At 44.9% G+C, this 23,373-nt stretch overlaps 2 protein-coding genes across 8 annotated transcripts in view; one reads left to right on the top strand and one right to left on the bottom strand.

Moving 5' to 3' along the window:
- Nucleotides 1-23,373, bottom strand: part of TUBGCP5 (tubulin gamma complex component 5) — a 105,911-nt gene that overhangs the window by 41,898 nt on the left and 40,640 nt on the right. For all 7 annotated transcript variants that reach the window (XM_079790391.1, XM_079790397.1, XM_079790393.1 and 4 more), the window contains 5 exons: nucleotides 14,021-14,138; nucleotides 11,529-11,618; nucleotides 10,481-10,574; nucleotides 9,720-9,966; nucleotides 6,160-6,362 (listed from right to left, as the gene is read on the bottom strand). In XM_079790391.1, coding sequence (XP_079646517.1) covers nucleotides 6,160-6,362; nucleotides 9,720-9,966; nucleotides 10,481-10,574; nucleotides 11,529-11,618; nucleotides 14,021-14,138 — 752 coding nt within the window. The remainder of the gene's footprint in view (nucleotides 1-6,159; nucleotides 6,363-9,719; nucleotides 9,967-10,480; nucleotides 10,575-11,528; nucleotides 11,619-14,020; nucleotides 14,139-23,373) is intronic.
- LOC307110891 (large ribosomal subunit protein eL39-like) lies at nucleotides 1,072-6,148 on the top strand. The gene has a single exon (XM_079790399.1). It carries the CDS (start codon nucleotides 1,265-1,267, stop codon nucleotides 1,418-1,420), a length of 156 nt encoding a protein of 51 aa, XP_079646525.1. The 5' UTR covers nucleotides 1,072-1,264; the 3' UTR covers nucleotides 1,421-6,148.

Here is a 23,373-nt window from a genome sequence, read left to right on the forward strand (position 1 = left end):
ACTAAAGTAAAAAAAAAATCACCCTGAATAATCAACTGAAGACCAGCTGGAGAGGGAGATATGGCTGGAAATGCAGACACCCTCTTAATGGGCCAGCACACAAAATTCCATGTGCAGCCACTCACCTTGTGCTCCAGCACAGGGAGGTCAGAGTGGATTAGAGCTGTGTGAGCACAAGCCAGGGTTGGGGGCTCATGGGTTAGAGCTTGGAAGGCAGACACCCTGGTTTCCTGCGCTGAGTCATCCCCTCATGCTGTGGAGGACATCGTTCCCAGCAAACCTTTGCTATTCAGGCAGTTTTGATTGGAGGGAAAACAGCTGACCTACACTATTGGAAAATACCGTGCCCCATGTGTGGAGTTTCTGAGGTCCATTATGAGACTGAAATAACAATAAGCCTCCAGGCAGAAGCAATTGCCCCACCTTGTTGGGAAACCTCTCGCCCCACCTCTGATGACTAACTGAGGGCTACTCAAGACTGAACCCAATCAGTCTGCAGGCAGAAAAGAGTCTCCAGAGGCTTTGCATCTTTGCCTGATCTAATCAGTCAGAAATAGCATCTGACACTGTCCTGCACAAGAGACTGAGAGGCGTAGCAGATGTACCTCATACATAGTCACAAACCTAAACACGGAGCCAAAATGGGGGGTCTGAAAAACAACCCCCAAATGAAAGAATAAGAGAATTTTCCAGAAGAAGAGATAAATGAAATGGAGATAAGAAACTTATCTGGGAGAAACCAAGTTGGCGGCACAGGTAAACACCTGAAATTGCAGCCTTGCACAACCACTTTGCCCTGTTAATTCCCTGAGACCCTGCCCCACCCAAGCTGTGCACAGAGGCTTTTGCATAGGAATGGCTTGGCACTTTGCAATCTAAAATTACCTAACAAATTGCAGCTTAGTCAGAGAGACCCAGAACATCCAAAAGAAGGCCCATGGCCCCACAGCAGCTTGCACTGCTTCACAGCTGGGCCTCATCTGGGCACCTCCAAACCCCAAACAAAGAATAGGAATCTGCAGATCTCTCCGTAGCTCCTGCTGAGTAGCCTCAGGCAGAGGCTAAAAAAGAGAATTGCATGAAGTACTCAAGATAATGGTAAGCAAGGATCTGCAACCAAGATTACTATATCCAGCAAGTCTATCACTCAAAATAAATGGTGAAGTAAAGAGCTTCCCAGACAAAAAAAGGCTAAAGGAGTTTATCACCACCAAGCCAGCATTACAAGAAATCCTAAAGCTCTCTCTTTCTCTGCCATCGAGGTATGTGCGTTCGCTTCTCCTTCACCATGTCTTCGCACAAGACTTTCAGAATCAAGAGGTTCCTGGCCAAGACACAAAAGCAGAATTGGCCCATTCCTCAATGGATTCGGATGAAAACTGGTAATAAAATCAGGTACAACTTGAAGAGGAGACATTGAAGAAGAACCAAACTGGGCCTATGAGGAATCACACATGAGAGATGACTCACATATTTATGCTACATCCAGGTTGCCTACACCTTTAAATGATTGAAAAGATGCTACTGTTTGGACAGTTGGGGCATTTTAGTTGGAAAATTAATGGACTTGTGATTTTGCTCTATTGATTTTTTCCCCCTGCAATAGTAGGTTGGTTCAGTAATAAATGTGTGAGACCTTAAAAAAAAAAAAAAAGAAATGCTAAAGAGACTGCTATAATGAGAAGAAGAAATAGAAACCTAGGCATACAGAATTAAAAATGGCACCTATCATGATAACCTTAAATGAAAATGAATTAAATGCTCTAATCAAAAGATATTGGATAGCTGAATGGATAAAAAACATGACCCAACTATATGCTGTCTACAAGAGACCTACCTCAGAACAAAAGACTCATACAGGACAAGAGTAAAGGAATGGAAAAAAATTTTCATGCAAATGAAAACAAAACAAAAAGCGGGGTAGCAATACTCATATCTGAAAAAATAAACTTCAAAATGAAGGCCATCACAAGAGACAACAAAGGTCACTACATGTTACTAAAGGGATAGATCCAACAGGAGGACATAACCTTGGTAAACATATATGCACTCAATATATAAGCACCAAAATACATAAAAAAAACTTCTAGAGGACTTTAAGGGAGAAATTGACAATAATACAGTCATAGTAAGGGACTTTAACACCCCACTGACTTCACTGGATTTTTGTCTTCCAGACAAAAAATTAATAAGCAAATAGTGACTCTAAAGGACACACTGGACCAGATGGATTGAATTGACACTTATAGAACATTTCATCCCAAAGCAGCAGAATATACATTCTTCTCAAGTGCTCATGGATCATTCACAAAAACCACATGTTAGGACACAAAACAAGTCTCTGTAAGTTCAAGAAGATTGAAATCATATCAAGCATCTTCTCAAATCACAGGGGAATGAAATTAGAAATCAACTACAGTAAAAACACCCCAAACATTCAAACACAAGAGGGTAAATAGCATGTTATTAAACAATGAATGGGTTGCCAATGAGATCAACAAAGAAATAAAAACTTCCTGGAAACACACAACAAACAAAAACCTCTGGGACACAGAAAAAGCAGTCCTGAGAGGGAAGTTCATAGCACAACTTAAAGAACTATAAAGAGAACAATAAGAATAGCCCAGAGTAAGTAGAAGGAAGGATATCATAAATATTAGAGCAGAAGTAAATTATATAGACTTAAAAAACAATACCAAAAAAAAAAAATCAATGAAACCAAGAGCTAGTTCTTTGAAAAGATAACCAAGATTGATGAACTGTTAGCAGACTCATCAAGAAACGAAGAGCGAGGACTCAAATAAATAAAATCAGAAACGAAAGAGGTAAACACTGACACCACAGAAATACAAGTAATTATAAGCAAACACTATGAACAACTAAATGCCAACAAGCTGGACAATGGATGAAATGGAGAAATCCCTAGAAAAATACAATCTCCCAAAGCTGAATCAGGAGGAATCAGAAAACCTGAATAGGCCAATAACAATTGAGGAAATAGAAGCAGTAACTAAAAAACTCCCAGCAAACTAAAGTCCAAGTCTGTATGCTTCACAGGGGAGTTTTAACAAACATTCAAAGAGAACTAATAACTATACTCCTCAAACTATTTCAGAAAATCCAAGAGGAAGGAACACTTCCAAACACTTTTTATGAGGCCAGCATTATCCTAATTCCAAAACCAGGTAAAGACACTGCAAAGGAAGAGAATTACAGGCCAATATCCCTGATAAACCTAGATGCTAAAATCCTTAACAAAATATTAGCAAATTAGATCCAGCAATATACTAAAAAGATCATACACCATGAACTAGTGGCATTTAATTCAGGGATACAAGGCTGGTACAATATTCGCAAATCTAAATGTGATACATCACATAAACAAAATGAAAAATAAAATTCACATGATCATATCAATAGGTGCAGAAAAAGCTTTTGTCAAAATCCAACAACCATTTTTGATAAAAACTCAGCAAAGTGGGAATACGGGAATATCTCAACATAATGAAGGCCATATACGACAAACCAACAGCCAATAGCATACTCAATGGGCAAAAACTAAAACCATTTCCCCTAAGAACAGGAACAGGGATGCCCACTTTTACCACTCCTGTTCAACACAGTACTGGAAGTCCTAGCCACAATGATCAGACAAGAAGAAGAAATAAAAGGCATCCAAATTGGAAAGGAAGAAGTGGAAATCTCATGATATGATATTGGACATAGAAAACCCTAAAGACTCCACCAAAAAAATACTACATTTAATAAATGAATTTGGCAATGTAGCAGGATACAAAACCAACACCCCAAAATTGATGCCTTTTTTTAATACACCAATAATGAATTTCCAGAAAGAGAAACTAAACAAACAATTCCATTTACAATCGCAACAAAAAAAATTAAGGTACTTAGGAATAAACTTAAGCAAGGAGATAAAAGACTTGTACTCAGAAAAGTACAGGATATTGAAAAAAGAGACAGAGAAGATATAAACAAGTGGAAGAATATACTGTGTCCACAGATTGGTAGAATTAACATTAAAATGTCCATACTACACACGGCAATCTACAGATTCAATGCAATCCCTACTAAAATAATAGCATATTTCACAGATCTATAATAAACACTTCAAACATTTCTATGAAACTAAGAAAGACCTCAAATAGCTGCAGCAATCTTCAGAAAGAACAAAGTTGGAGGAATCACAATACCAGATTTCAAGTTTTACTCTAAAGCTACTGTGCTCCAAAGAGCCTGGTACTGGCACAAGAACAGGCATACTGATCAATGGAAGAGAACAGAAACCCCAGAAATCAATCCAGCCATTATGCTCAATTAATATCTGACAAAGGAGGCAAGGGCATACAATGGAGTCAAGATAGTCTGTTCAATGAATGGTGATGGGAAAATTGGACAGATACATGCAAAAAAAAAAAAAAAAGAAAAAAAAAGAAATTGGACCACCAACTTACACCATACACAACAATAAACTCAAAATGGATAAAAGACTTAAATGTAAGGCGGAAAACCATAAAAATCCTAAAAGAAACCATAGGCAGCAAAATTTCAGACATCTCATAGCAATATGTTTACTGATACATCTCCTAGGACAAAAGAAACTAAGGAGAAAATAAACAAATGGGACGACATCAAAATAAAAAGCTTCTGCTCAGCAAAAGAAACCATCAATAAAACGAAAAGAGAGCCCACTGTATGGGAGAACATATTTGGCAATGATACATCTGATAAAGGGTTAATATCCAAAATATATAAGGAACTCACACAACTAACAAAAGGAAGACAAACAATCCAATAAAAAAATGGGCAAAGGCCCTAGCTGGTTTGGCTCAGTGGATGGAGCATTGGCCTGTGGACTGAAAGGTCCCGGGTTCGATTCTGATCAAGGGCACATGCCCAGGTTGTGGGCTCGATTCCCAGTAGGGGGCGTGCAGGAGGCAGCCTATCAATGATTCTCTCTCATCATTGATGTTTCTATCTCTCACTCTCCATTCCTCTCTGAAATAAATAAAAAAAATAAAAAAAAAATCGGCTAAGGATCTAAATAGATACTTCTCCAAAGTGGACATACAGATGGCCAGAAACATATGAAAAAATGCTCAAAGTCACTGATCATCAGAAAGATGCAAATTAAAATGACAATGAGGTATCACCTCACACCTGTCAGAATGGCTGTCTTCAACAAACAAGTGCTGGCGAGGACACGGAGAAAAAGGGAACTCTCGTGCACTGCTGATGGGAATGCAGTCTGGTGCAGCCATTATGAGAAACAGTATGGCATTTCTTCAGATAATTAAAAATGAAACTGCCATTTGACCCAGTGATCCCACTTCTAGAAATATATCCTAAGAAACCGGAAATACCAATCAGAAAGAATGTACGCACCCTTATGTTCACAGTAGCACAATTTACAATAGCGAAGATCTGGAAACAGCTCAAGTGCCCATCAGTAGACGAGTGGATAAAAAAGCTGTAATACACTTATACCATGAAATACTGTGCAGCAGTAAAAAAGAAGGATCTCTTATTCTTTGAGACAGCATGGAGGGACCTGGAGAGTATTATGCTAAGAGAAATAGGTCTGTCAGAGAAAGACAAGTATCCCATGATCTCATTCACATGTGGAATCTAATGAACAAAATAAAGTGAACAGAGTGGATCCAGAGACATGGAAGCAGGGAACAGAGTGCAGAATCTCAGAGGGAAGGCGGAGGAGGGTAGGTGGTTGGAAGGTAATCAACCAAGGACCTTGTATGCATATATGCATGGTCCATGGACACAGACAATAGAGTGGTGAAGGCCTGAGGTGAGGGACAGAGCTGGCCTGGAGGGGGTCAATGAGGGAAAAAAGGGGACATGTAATACTTTCAACAATAAAGATGAAAAAAGAAAGGGTTATTGCAAATATCGATGTAAGTTAGCTAGGTATTTTTCACATCTTGCTTTATGCTTTGCTTTGTCCTTTCCTCACCCTTTTGGTGATCATGGCAATTACAATTTAGAAGCTCATTTAAAAACCCTGCAGTGTCTGCATAGCATGACTTAAACACTGTTTTTACAAAAGCTAGGACAGCTGTGCACCACTCCTTTAGCTGGGCAGAATGGAGCCCCACACTTTAGACTAGATGAGGGCCCACTTACGGTTTGCTCAGAGGCTTCTCCAACATCGTCATATTCAAGAATGGCCTTGTACAGGGTGTTAAGCAGGTGAGATGCCCGCACGACATTCCGAGTGTCTGGTGGGACTTCTGCTATCCCAGTGCTAAAGACTTTGTGCAGAACCTTCAGCTGAGCCAGTCGAGGCGACAACTTGTCCACTACTATGGCAAGAGTTATTGTCGTATCTGCAAATATCAAGAAATCAAACTCATTAGCCAGGAAAAATATGCTTTCAAATGTGTTCAGCCACTTATGGTAAGGCAGAGCCAACAGAGGATGCTGGGTTTTCATCTTATATCACAAAGGATTCATATTCCTAAAGAAAGTACTTCCTAAAGGGAAAAAAAAGCAGAAAAATAATGTATAAAGGAACTGACAGAAAAAGAAACACAAGTGATTTCTAAACATATAGAAAGATACACGATCTCACTTGTAATAAAATAATGCAAATTAAAACTACATTGTGGGGAAAAAAATCCCAGACTAGCTGAAACCGGTTTGGCTCAGTGGATAGAGCGTCGGCCTGCGGACTCAAGGGTTCCAGGTTCGATTCCGGTCAAGGGCATGTACCTTGGTTGCGGGCACATCCCCAGTAGGGGGTGTGCAAGAGGCAGCTGATCGATGTTTCTCTCTCATCGATGTTTCTAACTCTCTATCCCTCTCTCTTCCTCTCTGTAAAAAATCAATAAAATATATTAAAAAAAAAAATCCCAGACTACAATGGGCTACTATTTCAGTGAGGGGAGGGGGGCTGACTAACTACAAAGGGGGAGCAAGAGCAAGTCCCTTTGTGGGGAATGGCACAACTCTGAGTCCCCAACATGGAGGTGATTTTGTGAATCTGCACATGTGACAAAATGTCACCTAACTGCACACAGGTATTACTCGCCCCCTCCCCCTCCCAACAAAACAGAAGTACCTGCAAAACTGGTGAAACCCACATCAGGTCTGTAGACTAGTTAATCAATACGCCATGTCAATTTCCTAGTTTGGTAACAGATGTAGCTATGTAACCCATTGGGAATGTGGGGTGATGGGAACACAGGATTCAGCATTACTTTGTGCAGCAGTTGTAAGTAAAATTGAGGAGGAAACCAACACTGGGTTGGGTCACCATTTCACACCTGTCAGTATCAAAAAGTTTGAGAATACACTGTTGGCAAGACTATGAGGAAACAGGTATTCATTTACACTGCCTGCAAGAATGAAGTTGCTTATCTGTACCTATCGAACAATGTGGTGGAATCAATCAAAATTACACATGCCATCACACCTCCTCGGCCCAGCACTTCCACTCTTATACATTGTGGACCAATTGTTTTATTGCTAGCTTTACCTAGTGGCCAGATAAGTTTCTACTGAACGAGTACAAAAAACATCCTATATAATAAAGAGCTAATATGCAAATGGTCATCATACCTTCACGTCCTGGTGCTCAGACACTTAACACTGGGGAGAGAGGATTGGGGACCAGCCACGCACAAATGAGCTGGGGAGAGCAGAATGGGGACCAGCCAGGCACTAATGAGCTTGCGAGAGAGGAATGGGGACCAGCCAGCCTGCATCCTGGGAAGGGAACAAGCAGCCCATCCCGCGGTCCTGGGCACCTGCGGCTGCAGCCCAGGCTGGGTGAAGCAGGCCTGGGTGCCTGAAGCCGGCCAGAGGGAGAGAAGCCTGGGTCCTGGGTGTGGGGCAAAGCAGAGGTGTTTGGGGTGATCAGGTCAGCAGGGGAGCAGTTAGGGGTGATCAGGCCAGTAGGGGGATCAGTCAGGCAGGCAGCAGTGGTTAGGGGCGATCAGGCAGGCAGGCAGAGGTGGTTAGGGGCGATCAGGCAGGCAGGCAGGCAAGCAGTTAGGAGTCAGCGGTCCCAGATTGCGAGAGGCAGTTGGACATACCCCAAGGGGTCCTGGATTGGAGAGGGTGCAGGCCGGGCTGAGGGACCCTCCCTGCGTGCATGAATTTCATGCACCAGGCCTCTAGTTTTACATAAATGTTAAAGGCAAGCTTTAAAAAATTAAATACCCATTGCATTTTGAAGTTATTGATTACATGTTCTTACAAGCTAGTATCTTTTTCAAGTATGATACTTTGTAAAACACTGTGTAATATGAGAACATGAGAATTTCCGTGATCCGTCTGCAATGCATTAAGAACTTATGCTATAGATAACTTGCTGCACATGTGCACTGTGATTTACAGCTAAGAGGTTATCACTGCAGCAGTTGGCAATAGCAAAAGATCAGAAACAACCTAAATGCCCACCAAAAGGGGCCTTGGCTAGTAGCTCAGTTGGTTAGAGCATTGTCCTGATACACCAACATTGCGGTTCGATCTCTGGTCAGGGCATATACAAGAAGCAACCAACAAATGCATGGATGGGTGCAACAACAAATCAATGTTTCTCTCTCTCTTTCCCTTCCCCTCCCTCTCTCTCAAATCAATATATTAAAAAAAATAAAAAAATAAAAATGAGGAGGCTCTTTATATACTTATTAGAGGCCCAGGGCACGGATTCATGCACAGGTGGGGTCTCTCGGCCTGGCCTGTGGGGATTGGGCCGAAACCAGCTCTCCAACATCCCCCGAGGGGTCCCGGGTTGTGAGAGGGCAGTTCTCGGGTGATGCACCCTGGAATCGGGCTCTCTCCTCTCTGGTTCTGAGTGCGTCACCCGAGAACTGCAGCTACCAAGTCACTGCACCTCGGCAGCTTCTGCGTTGAGTGTCTGTCTTCTGGTGGTCAGTGCGCATCATAGCTATTGGTTGAATGGTTGGCTGGTCACCACTTAGGCTTTTATATACATACTAGAGGCCTGGTGCATGAAATTCGTGCATGGGTGTGTGTGTGTCCCTCAGCCCAGCCTACACCCTCTCCAATCTGAGACCCCTCAAGGGATGTCCGACTGCCTGTTTAGATAGGATAGATAAGGTAGTAATCTCTTTTTTTAATATTATATATTTTTTATTTCAGAGAGAGGAAGGGAGGGGGAGAAAGATAGAAACATCAATGATGAAAGAGAATCATTGGTTTCCTCCTGCACGCCCCTTAATGGGATCAAACCCACAACCTGGGCATGTGCCCTGACTGGGAATCGAACCGTGACCTCCTGGTTCATAGGTCGATGCTCAACCACTGAGCCACGCTGGCTGGGCATAAGGTAGCAACCCTAAAAATTTAAATAAGAAATAATTTGAAGGGGGCAGTTAATAGACGTCTAGGTATAAACATACGAACAGGCATGGACTGCATGTGTCTAAGTTCTTTCAGGGAGGGTGCACCAGACACTGATCACTTGGCTGCCTCTGGGGAGAGGAACTGAGTACTCATCTGGACAATTGGAGCAGGAGGAAAAATCTTCAGTCTTTCGTTACTGTTTGTATTTTTAAAGATATGAACAGCTTAAATATAAATGTAAGATAATTTAAAAAATGAATGTACTCATAACAATTATTTATTTTCCATGTAATTTTCAAACTTTATATCAATTAACAACTTAAATGACATTCAAAGTATGTTGTGTGTCAAAGGGAAGAACATTTGAATACCGTTATTGATGATACACTTCTCAATTTCTGTAAGTTCTTCTTTGAAAGTAATAAAGTATTTGTATAGGGCCCACATGAAAGCCTGGTAAGTCCGAAAGGGAGCTTCTGTCAGCTTCTTAAGGATGGATCCATTCCCAGGAAGCGTGTGCTCGGAGCTATGCCCCATGACATCATCGATGAACTCCTGGAGTCGGAACACAACCTGGCCATACGCTGCTATCTGCTCCAGCACTGACCGCAAACAGCTCTGTGGTCAGAGGGAATGAGAATTAAAAACGGCAATTACTAAAGTCAGTCTCTGTAAGCACTCAAATTCATATCCCCCTCACTGTAAAATATTTCTTTCATGACTGTTTTGAACAGTATACTTAGGAGATGACAAACTAATAGAGTAAATATTTAGATTCAAAGGATACTGTGAGCATTAATTTCTACAGAATATAGAATTATGGCTTCAACTTTTTAAAAACACATTTCTGGTAAATGCACTACAGGCAACACCAACAAAAAAATTACAGTATACAGCTTTCCCAATACACAATGACAAATAAAAAAGAGAAAACACAAATTAAAACTAAATGTAATGTCACAAACAATACTAAAGAATTCTCTAAGCACTGTTAAGATGCACTTAATTTTGTCTTTAAGATCTTAAATATATTTAGTAGTTTTAATAATGAAAAATGTTCTAAAGTTATATAAAGATGATCTACATAAATCCTATCATTTAATTGTAACTATAACAAATACAAATCACTTACATGTGTCAAATGGGTCACTATTATATTGTTTCTCACAGTTACCTTCCCATCTATCAATTGAAATATAAAGAGCTTTTTGACCCCTGAAAGTAACCTGAAATGAAATAAAAAAATGAGTGTATTTTAGTCTAGAAAAATATTCACTCCTGCAGGGTGGTGGACCTTCCTTCAGCCAGGGGCCATTTGGATATTTATAACATCATTTGCAGCCATACATAATTATCTCCTTAAACATTAGCCTGTTCTATTTGGTGAAACATTTAATTAGCTCTCCCTTAATGCCTAGGTAGGGCCAGACCGAATGATTTCTCAGGCCTTATATGGCCTGCAGACAGCGGTTCCCCAGCCCTGCACTACAGTAATAGTAAGAAAATTTAACAAAAGACTCAGAATTGGGTGGGGGAGGCAGAGGTCAGATAACTGGAAAACAGAAGACATCAATCTTTTAATCTGATTACCTTGTCACTCAAGATAATCTCAATACTGTCCCAGAGAGAAGTTCAAAACGGCTATGGAAGCCTTTCCTCCCGGAGGAGAGGGTCTCCCCGCTTCCTGCTTTGAGGCCAGCATCCCCCTTCTGCAGAGGGAGCAGAACCGGAGATCTCCGCGGCGACTGCGCTGCCTGCTGAGCGTTCACCTCGTTCGGTGTGACACTCTCGAATTTCTCGGATTCCTGGTGTGCAGGCCTGAGGCACAGGTGAGCTTTCACTGATACACTCTGCCTGTTACAAGCGGTAAGCAGCAAACTAGGAACCTTGCTTTGAACTCCGATATTAGAAAAGTGATGGCTTACCCTAATTAAATCAGATAGTAAGCTATTCAAAATAAAAAAGAAGTAAATACATCAAAACCGTCTTCTCCGTGGCTGAAAATGCAGTGTGGGCTTCCTGAGTCCAGGTGCCCAGTGGGGACTCTTTAGGATTCATACCTAACGGCCTGTTTCTAGGTCACAGATGAAAAAACCCGGAACACTTTTCTTTAAAAATGCAACATTTTGCTTCTCACTAATAAAGTCTTCTAGACTATTAACTGGGTGAACAGGACTCACCATAGGGTTTCCCGAATAACCTGTGTCTCAGTAACAAAAACTCTGTCATCTGGAACATACAATGGGTCACTGCTGTACAAGTGCTGGTCCCTATTAGAAAGCAAATAGCAAATGTCAATGAAAAAGTTTCTCATTTCCTAAAATTACCTCTCAAAGAATATATGCAATTTAGTGGTAATTTAACCAGTGATCAATAAACGAGTAAACACATTACAAGCTGTAAATGCCCTCCATATTAATTTTCACAAATCAACTAAAATACTCCTGAGGAAGCACTTTCAGAGCAATCCCAATTGTTATGTTTATTGCTGATTCAAGCAAATATTTAAAGTATGTATCGTTTGTGGGGTTTTTTGGTCAAAATGGAAATGGTACTTTTTTTTAACATCAAAGCTTTTTAAAAAATTATTTTCCAAAAGACAGGCCAACAAAGCCTAAACTTTTTATTTCACCAGCCAGCCCGATGCTGCAATTTAAAATCTTCGAGGCCCACACAAATAGCATTGAGACTTCCTTCTGCCAGGGAACAGAGGGAGCAGAGGTCAGCCTCAGGCTATGTGCTGATACGACATTTCTTTGCTAGTCTGTTACACAGGCACTAGCCAAGCTTCTTCTTTTTAAATTGATTGTTATTTATTCATAAATCTACCTACCTACCTACCTACCTACCTACCTACCTACCTATCTACCTATTTCTTTAGAGAGAGGAAGGGGGGGAGTGAGTAAGAGAGAGAGAGAGAAAGAGAGAGACATCAATTGGCTGCCTCTTGCGTGCACACTGACTAGAGATTGAGCCCACAATCTGGGCACATGTGCCTTGACCGGAAATGGAACCTGCGACCTTTCAATGCGTGGGATGATGCTCAACCAATTGAGCCATACCAGCCAGGGCTGGCCAAACTTCTTATTCAGCCAGAGAATGGATTTCTGTCTCAGTGAATGGCAAGAAGATGCACAAACCTGTGGTGAGATTGTCCTGGTCCCCCTCAGGGTAAGCTGGACTGGATATTTGTGAATGGAGGTGTTGCACATGATCAAGGTGAATTAAGCTCTACCAAAAACTCCTCCCTCCCTTAGTGGAATGTGAGCTGTTCCTGGAATCCAGGAAGGCCTACACACACAGCTCTTCCACACATGGCCAGCTCCTCATGCACAGCTACATGGGAAGCACAAAACCCTTTGTGAACTCTTTGAAGGAGGAACTTGGGAAAGTTGTGCGATGGATTTTTTATTTCTCACCAGCAAAAACTATGTATCTACACATACACTTAGACACACAGACATGTCTATTTTCAAGAAAATTTTCTTGCCTATGACCACAGAACCTCAGAATGCAGCCACCCCAGGCTGAGACAGTCCTGACACTGCACAGAACTGGCGCAGCAACACATATAAAGCTTCTGTGCTGTCTCACAAACAGAGAAGGCAGGGGAAAAGGGTGGCTACTCAAGGGGGATTGGCTTTTTGTCTGAAATCCAATCTAATTGGCCACACTGTTAGGTCCAGGTTCTGCCCCGCCCCCTGTGGCAAGAGGGAGCGATTGAGTGGGGACAAGAAGCTTTTCTCACAAAGTCTCTGTGGGCGCAGCTTCTCAAAGCCCCGCAAAGCCTGGAGCCGCCCAGGAGGGGCAGTGCTGCCGGCCCGCCCGGAAGGGAGCACTGTGTCTGCAGAACACCAGCCCAGGAGCTGAGGGCACAACCCAGCCCATTCCTATCACCAGAGAAAAAGCCTTCGCTCTGCTGAGGGGGCAGCCAGTGAGGCAGGAAGGTAGCCAGAGGCAGCACAGCCCCTCTGTGATGCTGGCTCAGGACGGAATATCCCAGAGCAAAACCCTACTGTCCTCACGGCACGGAAGAAATACAGAGTCCTCTGGGAGAGGCAGCAACACAGATGATATGCCCAGAGTGAGCTGGGTATGAATTCAGTGCCATCTGCCGAGTGAGGTGCCAAGCCTTGATACAGAAGTCTTCGCCACCCCTGACAGCGTGTGTGCCAGAGCTAGGACAGGCACAGGAACACTATACCATTGTACGCATGCTCGCAGAACCTGTTGACAGTGAGTGTCTCCTTCTCATCCAGCTCCCACAATTCAACAGCATCTGACTGGAAGCCACTAGAATGCCTCTGTCCCCCCCAGGTGAGGTCAGTCACTGGCCTGAGCGCACTGCAGTGGAGCAGAAGCCTTCACTGGGGCAGCACAAGGGCCTTGAAAAGCCAGAGGGGCCAGCTCAGCTGCAGCCACTCAGGCTGGGGGCTCGGGCAGGAGTGCCCCATCTGACCGCTACCATGCAGACTCCAAAGGCCACTTGGTACAGGGGGTGTGTTAGGGAGAAGGTTCCAGGGGACGTGAGGGAAGGTGTGGCTCCTTCTGCATCTTTGCTGTGCCAATTCCAACCTAGACACAAACTGGATAGCAACAGAAATTTAATTCTGGCAGTCCATGACCAAAATTTCTTCTATTAACACATTAAATGGAAAATCAAGTTTCTTACCAGACAGCAGCTAAATTGGAGTGCAAATGCAAACTATGAGGAAACCTCGAGGACTGAGCTGTCCAGTACTGATAGACCACATGCTGCTCCAGCCAGCTTCGGGCATCGGGCTCATCCACTAAAGGAAATGTAATATATTTAAGTTATGAGTTAACAAAACAACAACAACAACACTTGATCAACTTTGCCACAATATCTGAACTTACAAGTCCCTTCAAATATTCAACAGAAAGAGGCTCTTTAAAATAACAGCTACCACCCTGGCTGTCAAGATTGCAGGCTCGATTCCCAGTCAAAGCACATACCTAGGCTGCGGGTTCAATCCTAACAGACAAGGTCGTACGGGAGGCAACGGATCAATGTATCTCTCTCACATTGATGTTTCTCCTTTTCTCTCCTTCTCTCTCTCCCTCTCTCTCTCTCTCTCTCCCCCTCCCTCCCTTCTTCCCTCCAAAACCAATAAAACATATTCTCAGGCGACAAAAAAATAGCAGCTACCTGACATGTATATATATAATTATTTATTTAAAAGCATATATATTAAAACATAGCTAACCCAAGTTCAGGTCAAGATGGCGGAGTAGGTAAACACTGTGCTTAATGTCCTCCCACAACCACATCAAAATTACAACTAAACATACAGAACAGCCATCATTGAGAACCGCCTGACATCTAAAGGAAGAGAAGTCCTAAGAAAGAAGAAGTCACATCAAGACTGGCAAGAGCAGGAGGAACCAAGATGGCGGCAAAGTTAAACAATTAAACTGCCGCCTTGCACAACAATTTCAAAACTACAACTAAAAGACAAAACGTCTACTACCCAGAACCACGGGAAAGCTGGCTGAGTGGAAGATTTACAACTAAGGAGAGAAAGGAGCACAAACGCTGAAAAGCTGAGGTACGGAGGCGCGCGAATCGGGCTGGTGGCAGGCGACTGGGCGCGCGGCTTTTCTTCAACCCGCATGGAGACAAGCTCCCGTTCACTCTGAAATCCAGTTTCTGGGGACACGCGGGGGACCCAGGCGCCTACGGGGAGAAGCTGGACTCTCGGCCATCGGGTCAGAAAGTGAGTGACTTTTTTGCAGAGATGTGCCCAGCAATCATTGTTTACTGTGCTGGAGTGTGGGACGCGGGGACTTGGAAACGGGGAAAGGCAGAGACGGCTGACTGCAGCCATCGCTGTTTGCCACGCCCTAGCCTAGTGACGCCCTGAGACCCCGCCCCGCCCTGAGACCCCGCCCCGCACATTCTACAAACCCGCCCAGGCTCCACACAGCATCTTTTGCATATAAATGGCCTGTTCTGTGGCAGCTTAACCAAATAAACTGCAGCTCCAGTCAGACTGCTCCAAAACCACTCAAGCAAAGAGGAGAAAACTGTAGTTCTTGCTGTAGCTCCTGCTGGGGGGGCCTCAGACAGTAGCTGACCTGCACCCCATTGGAGATCCAGACACTAGTGTATCTAGTGGTCAGTGTGAGATGACACCACATTTCAACCACTCTCATAAGGGACACATTCAAGAGGCAGACTCAGTGAGCACCAAAGCCCTACTGGAACAAGTCCTGCCTCATAAACGTGTCTCCAGCACAGCAATTCTACCACTATAGACACAGCGGGTCCTCACAGCCAATTGGCCTGGAGGTCAATTCCTCCCAGTGACACCAACAACAATTAAGACTTAACTACAACAAGGCTGTACACACAGTCCACAAAGGGGTGCACCAAGAGTGTCCACCTCAGGTAACTGGGAGGCTGACCCGTTGAACCAATAGGACACCTAGTACACAAAGCTACCCTACCAACTCAGGGAAGCAGCGAAAATGAGGAGGCAAGGAAACAGATCACAAATGAAAGAAATGGAGGAGAACAAACGAATGGACGTAGAGTTCAAAACCACGGTTATAAGGTTTTTCAAGAATTTCATGGAAAAGGCCGATAAGTTTAATGAGACCCTCGAGGATATGAAAATCACGGGATATCTCAGAGGCAGAGGTCCCCCCTGAGGTCAAGGAGTCCCAGCCCCCCACCAGGCTCCCCAGCCCAGGGTTCCAGCGCCAGGAAGAGGAGACCTCACAATGTCTGGCTATGAAAACTAGCAGGGATTCTGTCCATCCATGAGACGAGAACCTGCTAGAATCCAAGGCACCCACTTAAAGAACCTATGCATAGACTCATTTGCCAAGATCAGAAGCACCCTAAGTTGTCCACTGATAGACAACTGGATAAAGAAGTGGTACAGATGCCCTAACCAGTTTGGCTCTGTGGATAGAGCGTCGGCCTGTGGACTGAAGGGTCCCGGGTTCGATTCCGGTCAAGGGCATGTACTTGGTTGTGGGCACATCTCCAATAGGAGGTGTGCAGGAGGCAGCTGATCGATGTTTCTCTCTCATCAATGTTTCTGGCTCTCTATCCCTCTCCCTTCCTCTCTGTAAAAAATCAATAAAATATATTAAAAAAAACCAACCTATATGACAAGACATGACACAGAAGGAACAGAACACGAATATACACAAGACACCTATAACCCAGGCCTGCAGGGGAGGGCAGTTGGGGGCAACCAGGCCTGCAGGGGAGGGTCCCTCCCAACTGCCCTCCCCTGCCAGCCTGGTCACCCCTAACTGGCCTCCCCTGCAGGCCTGGTCACCCCAAACTGCCCTCCCCTGCTGGCCCGGTCACTCACCCCTAACTGCCCACCCCTGCTGGCCTAGGTCCCCCCAACTGTCTTCCCCTGCTGGCCTGATCACCCACAACTGCCCTCCCTTGCTGGCCATCTTATGTGTTGGAGTGATGGTCAATTTGAATATTACCTCTTTATTAGATAGGACTAGAGGCCTGGTGCACAAAATTCGTGCACTCGCGGTGGGAGGGGGCCCTAAGCCCAGATTACGAGAGGGCACTGGTGCACGATTGGGGCCGGGAAGGGATACAGGAGGTTGGCCAGCTGAGGAGAGACTGCAGGAGGACTCCAGGGCATGTCTGGACCGTCTTGCTCAGTCCTGATCGGCTAGACCCCAGCAGCAAGCTAACCTACAGGTTGGAGTGTCTGCCCCTGGTGGTCAGTGCATGTCATAGTGAATAGTCAACTATCTACCCCCTGGTGGTCATCATAGCAAGCACGTCATAGTGAGTGGTTGAGTGACCTTAGCACAGTGATGGGCAACCTTTTGAGCTCGGTGTGTCAAACTTCGCCAAAAAACTGAGCATAACTCGGGTAGTGTGTCACTTTGAGGAAAAAACATTATTTCGCAAATGTTTCATCCTCAGTAGCAGCAAATGTTTCATCCTCGGCACGCGGCCGCTGAGGCGGCCGCGTGTCATCAGAAATGGCTATGTGTGTCAGTGCTGACACGCGTGTCATAGGTTCGCCATCACTGCCTTAGCATATCATTAGCATATTACGCTTTAATTGGGTGAACGGATGACCGGACACTTAGCATATTAGGCTTTTATTATATAGGATATGCATTACCTATTGACACAGACAAAAAGGGTGATGAAGGCCTGGGACAGGGTGGGAACCAGGCGGAGTGGGGCAATGGGGGTAAAAGGGAGACACCTGTAATACTCTCAACAATAAAGATTTTAAAAAACCGTATGGGGGATCTCTATACGAGTTATATACATGTCTAACCACTATGCTATATACCTGAAAAACAGAACTTTGAACAGCTAACCCAATCCAATAATGAAGTAAAAACAAACAGCATGATCAAGGAATTGTAGCTCAGGAATTCAAGAACGATTCACTATCAAAAAATCTATCAATGCAATAGTAAAGTAAAAGAGAAAAATTATAGGATTATCTCTCAAATAAAGAATAGCATTTGATAGAGCTCAATATCTATTCATGATTAAAGAAGTATAGAAAAACAGAAATAGAAGGAAATTGTCTCAATTTGATAAAGGTCCCATACCCAGAACCTATAACCCAAGCCCATTACACTTCATGAAGGAATTTCAGGTACAACCCTCTTAAGGATGAAACCCACCAACTTCCACTGCCCTTTCTTCCTCTGCAGACTAGAGGGCTGGCCAGAAAAAAGACACCGTTAACATGTCTTTTTTGTTTTGTTTTTATTGATTTGAGAAAGAGAGGAAGGGAGAAGGAGGGAGAGATAGAAACAACAATGAGAGAGAATCACTGATCAGTCGTCTCCTGCACAACCCCTACTGGGGATCGAGCTAGCAACTCAAGCATGTGTCCTGCCCAGGAATCAAACCAGCGACCTCTTGGTTCATGGATCAATGCTCAACCACTGAGCGACACCAGCTGGGCTGTTAACATGTCTTGAAGACATAACATATAAGAACCAGCAGGAGATAAAACTGTCAGTATTTGCAGGCGGTGTGCACTGGTGGGGTCCCTCAGCTTGGCCTGTTCCCTCTCTCAATCCAGGACCCCTTGGAAGATGTAGTACTGGGTGTGAGCACCGTGCTGCTCCCACTCATCCTGGCTCTGCTGCACCTGCTGCTACCACTGCTGCTTAGTAGCATGCTAATGTGGAGGTGGGAGAGGCTCATGCTGCTGCAGCTGTGCTTGCCAGTGGTGAGCCCAGTGTCTGGCGCCTGCCAGTCAGCTGAGTGGTGCTCCTGCATTGATCGTCTGGCCCCTGGTGCTCAGTGTGTGTCATAGAGACTGGTTGTTCGGTTGCTTAGGCTTTTATTTATATACTAGAGGCCCAGTGCACGAAATTCATGCACTGCGGGGGTGGGGTGGTGTTCCTCAGACCAGCACCTCTTCAATCTGGGACCCCTCGGGGGATGTCTGACTGCCAGTTAGGCCTGTGGGATCAGGCCTAAACCGGCAGTCAGACATCCCTCTAACAATTGGGACTGCTAGCTCCCAAATGCTTGCCTGCCTGCCTGCCAGCCTGATCACCCCCTGACCACTCCCCTTTCAGCCTGATCAACGCCTAACTGCCCTCCCCTGCAGGCCTGGTCCTCCCCACTGCCCTCTCCTGCAGGCCTGGTCCCCCCACTGCCCTCTCCTGCAGGCTTGGTTCCCCCAACTGCCCTCCCCTGCAGGCCTGATCCCCCCCACTGCCCTCTGATGCAGGCTTGGTCCCCCCCACTGCAGGCCTGGTCCCTCCCACTGCTCTCTCCTGCAGGCCTGGTCCCCCCCACTGCCCTCTCCTGCAGGTCTGGTTCCCCAAAACTGCCCTACCTCCCCTGCTGGCCCGGTCACCCCCAACTGCCCTCCCCTGCGGGCCTGGTCCCCCCCAACTGTCCTTCCCTGCTGGCCTGGTTGCTAACTACCCTCCCCTGCCGGCCATCTTGTGGTGGACATCTTGTGATCGCATGGTGGCAGCCATCTCATGACAACAAAGGGCGGCCATCTTGTGTGAGGGTGTGATGGTCAATTTGCATATTACCTCTTTATTATATAGGATTAGAGGCCCAGTGCATGAAATTCATGCACGGGTACTGTCCCTAGGCCTAGTCTGTGATCAGGGCCATCTTCCCCAGCTGCCGGCATTTGGCCTCTCCCCTCCCCCGCTGCCACCCACCCTGGTTCCCAGTTTGCTATCGGGCGATTGGAGCCTGAAGGCCAGGGGAGGAGGGACCGAGAGGTCAGCCGGTCCCGCCTGTTTGTGGCCCTGCCCCGCTACGGGTCGCCCTCTGTGTGTGGGGTGACCGGCAGGGCGGGGGCCTTTTCTTGGTGCTTCCTACATCCCCTGCTACCCACCCCCAGGTCCCCGTTTGCCATCAGGAGATGGGAGCCAGCCGGCCAGGGAAAGGGACTGAGAGGTGGTCAGTGCACCGCATAGTGATTGGTCGAGCAGTCGTTCTGCCATTACGGTCACTGGGCTTTTATTATATAGGACTAGAGGCCCAGCATTGTGCACGTGTAGGGTCCCGTAGGCCTAGCTGCCATCAGGGCCATTTCTGCCGCCCCACGACACCTTGCACACTCCGCGATGCTGCCGGCGCCCCGTGATGCTCCACTGATGCTGCTGGTGCCCGTGACGCTCCGCGGACGCTGCCGGCGCCCAAGGGGTGGGGGTGGAGGGAGGGCCCAAGAGGTGTTCCATGAACCTCAGCAGTGACGCCTCTGGCCTTTTATTATTATGACAGATGAGAGTCCAGCAATGTTGGATATAAACCCAGTTTGGCTCAGTGGATAGAGCATCGGCCTGCAGACTGAAGGGTCCCAGGTTTGATTCCAGTCAAGGGCATGTACCTTGATTGCAGGCACATTCCCAGTAGGGGGTTGTGCAGGAGGCAGCTGATCGATGTTTCTCTCTCATCGATGTTTCTAACTCTCTATCCCTCTCCCTTCCTCTGTGTAAAAAAATCAATAAAATACATTTTAAAAACAAACAAACAAACAAACACACACACACACAAAAGCAAAAATGTTCTACACCGCCAAAAAGATGCCCCTCACAACAAAAACTGACAACATTTGTAGAAATTAACAGATAAAGATTTTTAAAGAAATTTTCCAAACTCTGATAAGACATCAAAAAATTAGAAGAAATGTAGATATTTTCAAAGTAAAGATGTCAAATCTTCCCTAAGTAAACCTATAAATTCAATACAATACCAATAAAAATTCCAACTAGATTTAAAAAATGAAACTTATTGTACTTCTTCTAAAATGTCTACAGAAGAATAAAAGTCCAGAGAAAGCGAAGCCCATTTTGGTGAAGAGTAAAGGAGGCTAGGGGAAACTTGTCTTCTATGTGTTAAGACATATAACTAAAATCATTTGTTCCTCAGCAACTCGAATTAAAGGACGAGAAGGGAATGTTCACAAATAAATACACATATCCTATATAATCCTATATAATAAAGAGGTAATATGCAAATTGACCCTCACAACCTCGCACTAGATGGTCGCTCCTAGGTGGTCAAAGATGGCTGCCACAAGTTGGCCGGCAAGGGAGGATAGTTTTGGGTGATCAGGCCATCAAGGGAGGGCAGTTGGAGGCGACTGAGCCGGCAGGGGAGGGCAGTTGGGGGCAACTGGGCCAGCAGGGGAGCAGTTAGGCGTCGATCAGGCTGGCAGGGGAGTGGTTAGGGGGTGATCAGGCAGGCAGGCAGGCAGGCGAGTGGTTGGGAGACAGCAGTCCTGGATTGTGAGAGGGATGTCCGACTGCCCGATTCCACAAGGATCGGGCCTAAACGGGCAGTCGGACATCTCCCAAGGGGTCCCAGATTGGAGAGGGTGCAGGCTGGGCTGAGGGACACCCCCCCAGTGCACGAATTTCCTGCACTGGGCCTCTAGTTGATATATGATTATGGTAGAACCACAGAGCAATGTGGAAAGGATGGACTACTAACTAGATGCTTTGGGGAAAACTGGCACAGGACATGAAGAAAAATCAGCTGGACTCTTTAACCTCACTTCATAGGTAACAGTGGGCCTGGCAGTCACTAGACACCTAAATCTAACCTACAAAAGAAGAAAACAGAGGGAGAATACAGAGAAAAATATCAAGACCAAAATATTAATCACACCATGAAAAAAGTCACAGGTTTGAAACCAATATAATATTTTTTAAAATGACATTATTTGGCCCTAAACAGTTTGGCTCAGTGGATAGAGCGTTGGCCTGTGGACTCAAGGGTGCCAGGTTCGATTCTGGTCTAGGGCATGTACCTTGGTTGCAGGCATATCCCAAGTAGGGAGTGTGCAGGAGGCAGCTGATTGTTGTTTCTCTCTCATCGATGTTTCTAACTCTCTATCTCTCTCCCTTCCTCTCTGTAAAAAATCAATAAAAAAGGACATTATTTGAAGGATACCATGCAAAATGTTAATATCAGGTGACTAAGAAAAGATCATTGTAATGTCTAAAACTTAGGAATTAATATCTAGACATCCAAAAAGGTCTGAAGGGTCAGGTTGGGCAGACAGGACATAATACTAAAAAAAAAAAACAAGCAAAGGAGTCAATAATATTGTAATAACTATGTACAGTGCCAGGTAGTACTAGAAATATCAGAGGGGACCACTTTGTAAAGTATATGATTGTCTAACTGGTATGCTGTACACCTGAAACTAATACAAAATAATACTGAATGTAAACTGTAACTGAAAAAGAAAAACAAGCAAAAGATGTCATAGAAGGGGCTATACTGAGGGGCCTTAGGAATCACAAACACTCATCTTGTACCCTCACACAAATGCAAATGAAAATAGACTCCAAACAGAGGAGAGGATCTTATAAAGTAGGACCAGGTCCATGATGGGTGGGGAGCTTAGGCAGAGGAGGCCAGGCAGCCCAGGACACCACTAACAAAAATGTGGGGGTACAAAGCACAGCATCCCCCAGAAGTGTTGGGAGCAACAGAAGAAATGTTCACAGAGTGATAAGGGCAGATTTCACCCAGAGTTCAAAGCAAAGAGGAACAAAGTTTACACACAGTATCATAGTCGTATATAGTTGAAAATCGGAACCCACTCACTAACACAATGTACTTTATAAGAAGTTAACACATGCGGGAACACACACACCCACTCCATCAGAACAGGTGCCTATAACCGGGGGCAGGGAGAATGAAAGACCCAAAGAGAAGAAATATGCAGAGGGCCCTGGACACACCAGTGGCGGCGTGCTCTTCAATCTGCGCTCTGCTCTGAACGTCCCCATTAAGAATTAGAAAGTAAGGGAAGAAAAGAGAAAGTCATTAGGAAGCTAAAATCAGCTTTAACTCCATTGTGTCCATGGGGCAAAGTTCAAGTACAGCGCACAGGGCCTGGGCACAGACCAGCCTCGGGGGCTGGCGCCTCAGCTGTGCAGCCATGGGAAAACCACTGTAGCCAGGCTGCTGCTTCCTCATCTACAAAATGAGAAGTCGGATTCGATGACCTAACCTATAAGGTTGTTTCCAGCTCTTTCTAGATCCTATGAGTTCATAGTTCTTCAGTGAACACTAAAAAGCAGACACCCAAATTGAAAATTAAATGGTATAGATCTTTTCCTTTTAGTTACCAACTTTAGCAAAGGAAATCCTTCTCCAATAAAAAATAAACTAAGAATATTCAGGACCAACACAATTCTCAGAACAATAAGAAAAGAACAAAATTGCAGTCTAAATCCCCTTTCAACATTAATTCTATAGCACTACTTCTTAGACCAGGCGTCCTCAAACTACGGCCCGCGGGCCACATGCAGGTGTTTTTGCTGTTTTGTTTTTTTACTTCAAAATAAGATATGTGCAGTGTGCGTAGGAATTTGTTCGTTTTTTAAAACTATAGTCCGGCCCTCCCATGGTCTGAGGGACAGTGAACTGGCACCCTGTTTAAAAAGTTTGAGGACCCCTGTTTAGACAATTATAGACCTAATGATGAAAAGATCTGTTTTATAAGGATGGCAGAGCTTGCCAATATTTTAAATGACATGGGT

The sequence above is a fragment of the Cnephaeus nilssonii genome (assembly GCF_951640355.1).
Source record: "Cnephaeus nilssonii genome assembly, chromosome: 14".
Lineage (NCBI taxonomy): Eukaryota > Metazoa > Chordata > Mammalia > Chiroptera > Vespertilionidae > Cnephaeus > Cnephaeus nilssonii.

Excerpts from the sequence above, each read along its gene's own strand:
- LOC307110891 (XM_079790399.1), top strand. The coding sequence starts at position 1,265 with ATGTGCGTTCGCTTCTCCTTCACCATGTCTTCGCACAAGACTTTCAGA.